The 6327-nt window shown below is 26.4% G+C and overlaps 1 protein-coding gene across 2 annotated transcripts in view; it reads right to left on the bottom strand.

Moving 5' to 3' along the window:
* Positions 1–2165: 2165 nt before the first annotated feature.
* LOC117168284 (adenylyl cyclase-associated protein 1) overlaps positions 2166–6327 on the bottom strand; it is a 66150-nt gene continuing 61988 nt past the window's right edge. For both annotated transcript variants that reach the window (XM_033353805.1, XM_033353804.1), the window contains one exon: positions 2166–2572. In XM_033353805.1, the coding sequence (XP_033209696.1) occupies positions 2489–2572 (84 nt within the window). In that variant the 3' untranslated portion in view covers positions 2166–2488. The remainder of the gene's footprint in view (positions 2573–6327) is intronic.

The following is a 6327-nucleotide window of genomic DNA, read 5'->3' as shown; positions in this document are numbered from 1 at the left end:
TTAAAGATACAAAGATTATTATTATATTTATATTGGATATAAGTAATATATTTTTGTCATTGGGGTCTTAAATATTATTAATTTTTCATTAGCTACATTAATCATTTCAACAATAAATAATTTTGTTTGATTAGAACAAATAATAAAATCAATAATATCAGCAAAATAAATAATAGAAATATGATGTTCGAACTGCTTTCAAAATGTATCTCAAAATTAAATTTTATTCATATTAATCTACATATTTTTATGACTTTTCTTTTTTTAAATAATTAATAATAGTTACTCTTATTTTTTCATATATATTTTTTTTATTTATTTGCAAACAGCATCAAGTTTTTAATTATTTTTGCTTTTTCTTAATGCAATTCAATGAAAAAGACACACCTACTTTTTGTGGTGCCATCTGTTGGATTAGTTTGACCGACATTTCTCCTCAGGATCGTAAGAAAACTACTCCTACTACTACATACACATACATGGTCGAGGCAGGGGGCTGCTCCAACTAAAGCTTGATGGTGACACTTAATCCATTTTTTCGAATTAAGTACGGTTTATAAATGTTTGAAAATTGATTGGGGTGTCTGAAACCCATAATGCAGTTTAAGCGTTAAATTTCAAAATCGGACCAAAATAGAAGGCTCTGGTCATTTTTGAACGAAAAAAGTGCATTTCCTCCCTCACATTCTTATCGCTATTGAGGTTTTGAAATGGGAAAAAAATACACAAAAGTAGGATGAATCTTCTTTTTTATTAAGAGATAAGAGATGTTAAATAGATGACACATGAGTGAAAGTAATTTCCACACAAACGAAGACTGGCCATCGACAAAAAACTCAGGCTAAATTAAAAAGTTAGAAATAACATTAAAAACTCTTTGAATCAAACGACTTAGAACTTAATAATGTAATTAAAAAAAAGGCGTTTCATAAGAATTATTATTTAGTCCTTTCTTTGCTAATCTAATCTTCATTTTCTTACGTAACTCGCATTGTGCCAAGACGAAGAACATTCACACAATTCGGCACCAATCAATCAGTCAATCAATTGATTGATTAATTCAGATCAACGATCGATATTTCCTGCACACAATTTTTGACCTTTGCTCGATTCGAAACAAGAACTTAGATAAAACGTAGGACTCAATCAAGATGCGATAAAGTTCTTGAGGCTGAAATACGTTTGAAAAATGCGTCGATAAAGTCGATGAAATGCAGAGGAAGACGTGACAAAAATGCACGTTTTAAAGCGATTTAAATTCCCGCTACTTAATATAGTTTATTTAAAACAAATTCCTCCTTCTGTAAACTAATATTTCTATCGAAATTCAGTCTAAAGTTTGTTCGGTGAAAAACCGATTAACATTTCATATTGAAATTGTGCAAGGAACAAAAGTTCCGTATCGAAATCGTGTGAATTTTACAATTTCTATTTTTTCCCGCCAATTCTTCGTATAAATATTATTCAATTCAATGTCTCCTAGAAGCCACTTTGTGTGCGCTATTCGACTTTTTTTTCTCTATTAAAAACAGGAAGAAAACAATTCCGTGGCGAAAAAGGTTTTCATCTCTAAAATTGCGAGTCTGGACAAAAGTCCGATTACGATAGAAAATTGTGTAAATGTATAAAAGTGCGGGAAGAGAAAAGTGAAACTTTTGTCAGACCGCATTGAACACCTTTTAACTTTAATTTATATGTGTAGTAGTCTGTCCTTTTCGATCAGCTTAAGCGAAACACTAATCGCACTTTGCCCATTTTCAAGCAATTTAGGCGTAATACTACTCTGTACTTTTTCAAGAAATTTGGGCGGAGTACTAGTAGTAATCTGCTCTTTTCAAGAAATTCGGGCGTAATACTAATAGTACTCTGTCCTTTTCCAAGAAATTTGGGCGGAATACTAATAGGACTCTGCCCTTTTCAAGAAATTTGGGCCGAATACTAATAGTACTCTGTCCTTTTTGAAAAATTTCGGCGGAATACTCCGTGTAAATTTGGATAAAAACCTTTGCGAGCAGTCGTAAGTAAACTACTTAATCTCAATTCAACTCTGTTCTATTCAGCTTAAAACGGTCCTATTGTCTTTCATGCTAGTCATGATCAAAAGTGACTTTTTCAAAGTGCTACACTTGATATAAATATTGCCTAGCTTAGCTGTACGATTTCAGAAGTTGTTTTTTTTTTTGTTTTTTTTTTTGCAACACAGCAAATCAGGAACAAGGTGTGTTGATTATAGCACAAATTTTTTCAATCAAAGTTACAAAATTCAGTAGCGAATCTTTCGCAAATCAATCGCGATTCCATAATTTAAAAGACCGAATCACCCCTCCGTTTCGTTATCCTAGGACCTTTACGAGTCTCCTCGTAAGGCTTATTTGAAATAAAAATAAATTACGTACCATCAGAGGATGGTTTCGAAGTTATCGTGTATTGCTAATTAATTAGAAAATTAGAGTCGGATTTTTAGACTAAAAATTCGAAAATTCCGAACTTAGCCGAGTGAATCGACAGCGATCGTGGAGAGCCCCTTGGGACTTACAGTCGTTTTGAATTGTTCTGGTACGGGGTACTCGGTCTGTGGAAAAATTTTTCAGGATTTAGTAAATTTCCATTTTTCTTTCCTCTTTTTTTTATTATTATTTTTTTTTTTTTTAATTAAATGAAGTTGCAGGCCTCAGTTACACTTTAGAGATAAAAAAAGTGTGCAAATAGTGTTACAAATCTGAAATGTCTGGAATAAACAATTTATAGTATGAAATAAATAAGCGGGTAATAGAAAATCAACTTTATTTTTTGTGAAAAATGTCTAGTTTTCTGAAATAGTATATTAATAGTATTAAAAATGAACTTTAATTTTTATTTCAAATTTTATTCTTTAGTATTAAAATTCTAGGAATTCCTATTTATTTATTTAATTCCTATTTTATTTTGTTTTAAAAGTCCTCTTAAATTTTTGACTAAGATTTCATCTTCTTTGATTACAATTTTTATTGTTTGATTCAAAATTGAACTATTTGGTTGATATTCAAAAATTTCGTTAAAAATTCAAATAATTTGTTAATTACTATCTTTTTGGTTTAAAAATTAATTTCTTTTTATAAAAATTGCACCTTTTATGGTAAAAAATACAACTTTCTGGTTACAAATGAACCTTTTTGTTTGAATATTAACTTTGATGTCGATAACTCAACTGTTTTGTAGAAAATTCGTATTTTTTGTTTGAAAATTGATGGATTTTGTTGAAAATTGGTCTTTTTTGGCCAAATTGAAATTTTTTGATTGAAACTTAATATGTTTTAGTCCAGGATTCATGTATTTTCTAGAAAATTCGTCTTTTTGGCTTGAAAATTCAACAATTTTATGGAATTTTTCTTTCTTCTTGATCGCCAATATTTCTTTGAAAATTTCTTTAAAATTCGTATTTTTTGTAGAATATAAATTTCTCAAGTTAAAAATACAATAGAATATTTGAAAATTAGTCTGCTTTAGTTACAGATTTTACTATTTTCATGAAAATTCTTATTATGTTGAAATATCATCTATTACATTTTTCTTTGAAAATTACTTTTTTAGGTGGAAAATTTTGTCTTAAAAGTTTTTTTTGTGTAAAGATTGGCAATTTGATCTAAAAATTATTTTTTTTTTGTTTGTTAAAAATTAATTTTGTGAACTGAAAATTAAATTATTTTGTTGAAATCTCAAAAAATGTTAATAAAAGTTCCTCTTTTTGGATTGCAAATTAAAAAATTTAATTGATCTTTTTTTTTCTTTCTTAACTAACAAATATTTTTTTTGGGAAAAATTCAACTATTTTGTTGATCATTATCTTTTTGGTTTGAAAATTCATTTCTTTCAATAAAAATTACACCTTTTATGGTAAAAATTCAACTGTCTGGCTAAAAACTAATTTTTTTCGTTTGAATATTAACTTCATTGTTGAGAATTAGATTGTTGTGTAGAAAATTACTACTTTCGTTTCGAAAATTGATGAATTTTGTGGAAAATTCGTCTTTTTTGGTAGAACAGAAATTTTTGTCGTTTAAAATTGATCTTTTTTGGTCAGGGATTCAAGTATTTTTTTGAAAATTCGTCTTTTTGGCTTGACAATTCAACAATTTTCTTGACATTTTCGTTGAAAATTACTTTTTTAGACGGAAAATTTTGTCTCAAAAGTTTTTTTGTGTAAATATTGGCAATTTTATCTAAAAATTAGTTTTTTTTGTTTGTTAAAAATTAATTTTGTGAACTGAAAATTATTTTGTTGAAATTTCAAACTATTTTAATGAAAGTTCCTCTTTTTCTATTAACAATTTAACAATTTAATTGCTTTTTTTTCTTTCTTGACAAACAAATTTTTTTTTATAAAAAATTCAACTATTTTGTTGATTATTATCTTTTTGGTTTTCAAATTCATTTCTTTCAATAAAAATTACACCTTTTATGGGAAAAATTCAAGTGTCTGGCTAAAAAATCATTTTTTTCGTTTGAATATTAACTTCATTGTTGAGAATTAAACTGTTTTGTAATAGAAAATTCCTACTTTCGGTTTGAAAATAGATACATTTTCTGAAAAATTCGTCTTTTGTGGTAGAATATACATTTTTCTTGTTAAAAATTAATCTGTTTTAGTCAAAGATTCAAGTATTTTCTTGAAAATTCGTCTTTTTGGCATGAAAAAACCACAATTTGACTGACATTTTCTTTCTTAACAAATCTTTTTTTTTTTTAATTTCGAATTCTTTTTTAAAATTCGTATTTTGTGGAGAATATAAGTTTTTCTGGTTAAAAATACAACTGTGTAGTTGAAAATTAGTTTGCTTTAGTTGGGGATTCAAGTATTTTCATGAAAAATCTTTTTATGTTGAAATAGCATCTATTACATTCTCCGTTGAAAAATACTTTTTTAGGTGGAAAGTACTTTCTTAAAAGTTTCTTTTTGTTTGAATATGGGTAATTTTATCTAAAAATTCGTTTCTTTTTTTAAATTAATTTTGTTAATTGAAAATTAAATTACTTTCTTGAAATATCAAACAATTTTAATGAAAGTTCCTCTTTTTGGATTGAAAATTGAACAATTTAGTTGATCTTTTCTTTCTTTCTCAACTAACAATTTTTTTTTAGTAAAAAAATAAACTTTTTTTTTGATCATTAGTTTCTTTGGTTTGTCAATTCATTTCTTTCTATAGAAATTTTACCTTTTTGGTAAAAATGCAACAGTTTATGGAAAATTCGTACTTCCAGTTTAAAAATTTATGTATTTTGTTAAACAATCGTATTTTTTGGTAGAATAAAAATTCTTGAAAATTCTTCTTTTTGACTTAACAATTCAACAATTTGATTGCATTTTTTTTCTTTCTTGATTAACAAATGTTTCTTTGGTTTAAATATTAACTATTTATTACGAAATTCAAAGGTTTTGTAGAAACATTGTCTTTAAAATTAATTTTTAATTTTTGTATGTTCAAATATCATCTATTACATGTTTCGTCGAAAATGATATTTTTAGGTGGAAAATACTTCCTTAAAATTTTATTTTTTGGTTGAAAATGAACAATTTTAGTTAAAAATTAGTTTTTTTCTGTTGTTAAAAATTATTTTTTTAACTGAAAATTAAATTATTTTGCTAAAAATTCAATCATTTTATTCAAATGTAATACTTCTTGGCTGAAAATTCAACAATTTGATTAATATCTTTTTCTTTCTTGACTAACAAAGATTTTTTAGTAAAAAATTCAACTATTTTGTGGACTATTTATTTTTTGGTTTGAAAATTCATCTCTTACTGGAGAAAGTTCATATTTATTTATAAAAATGCCAACGCCTGGTTAAAAATTAATCTGTTTCGTTGAAAAACTAACTTTATTGTAGAAAATTCGAATGTTTTTAATTCAAATTGTTATTGAAAATTATTCTTTTTTGGTAGAGTAGAATTTTTTTGGGTAAACAATGGAATTGTTTGGTTGAAAAGTAATCTGTATTAGTTTAGGATTCTAGTATTTTCTTAAAAATTCATTTTTGCTGGTAAAATCGAACTGTTTTTTCGTTTTAAGTAAAAAAAAATGTGTGGTTGATTCTTAAACAATCTACTTAGTTTTTACATTTTCAAAATAGAAAACGAAATAATACAAAAAACATATATTTCTAAAAATTGAACAGTTTGGAAATATTTTTTTTTAAGTTTTCATGCTCTTATTCATTACGATCTTAAATAATATATTTTTTTGTTGAAATACGAGGGTAGTTCAATAAGTCCTTAGAATGACCAAAAGATGGCGCGCGAATCGCTCCAAATCATCTGTTTTCAGTCAGCACCACTCCCGACTAGATATA

The sequence above is a fragment of the Belonocnema kinseyi genome, chromosome 2 (assembly GCF_010883055.1).
Source record: "Belonocnema kinseyi isolate 2016_QV_RU_SX_M_011 chromosome 2, B_treatae_v1, whole genome shotgun sequence".
NCBI lineage: Eukaryota > Metazoa > Arthropoda > Insecta > Hymenoptera > Cynipidae > Belonocnema > Belonocnema kinseyi.
The sequence above is the reverse complement of the archived record's forward strand: the minus strand, read 5'-3'. Positions and strand labels throughout refer to the sequence as shown.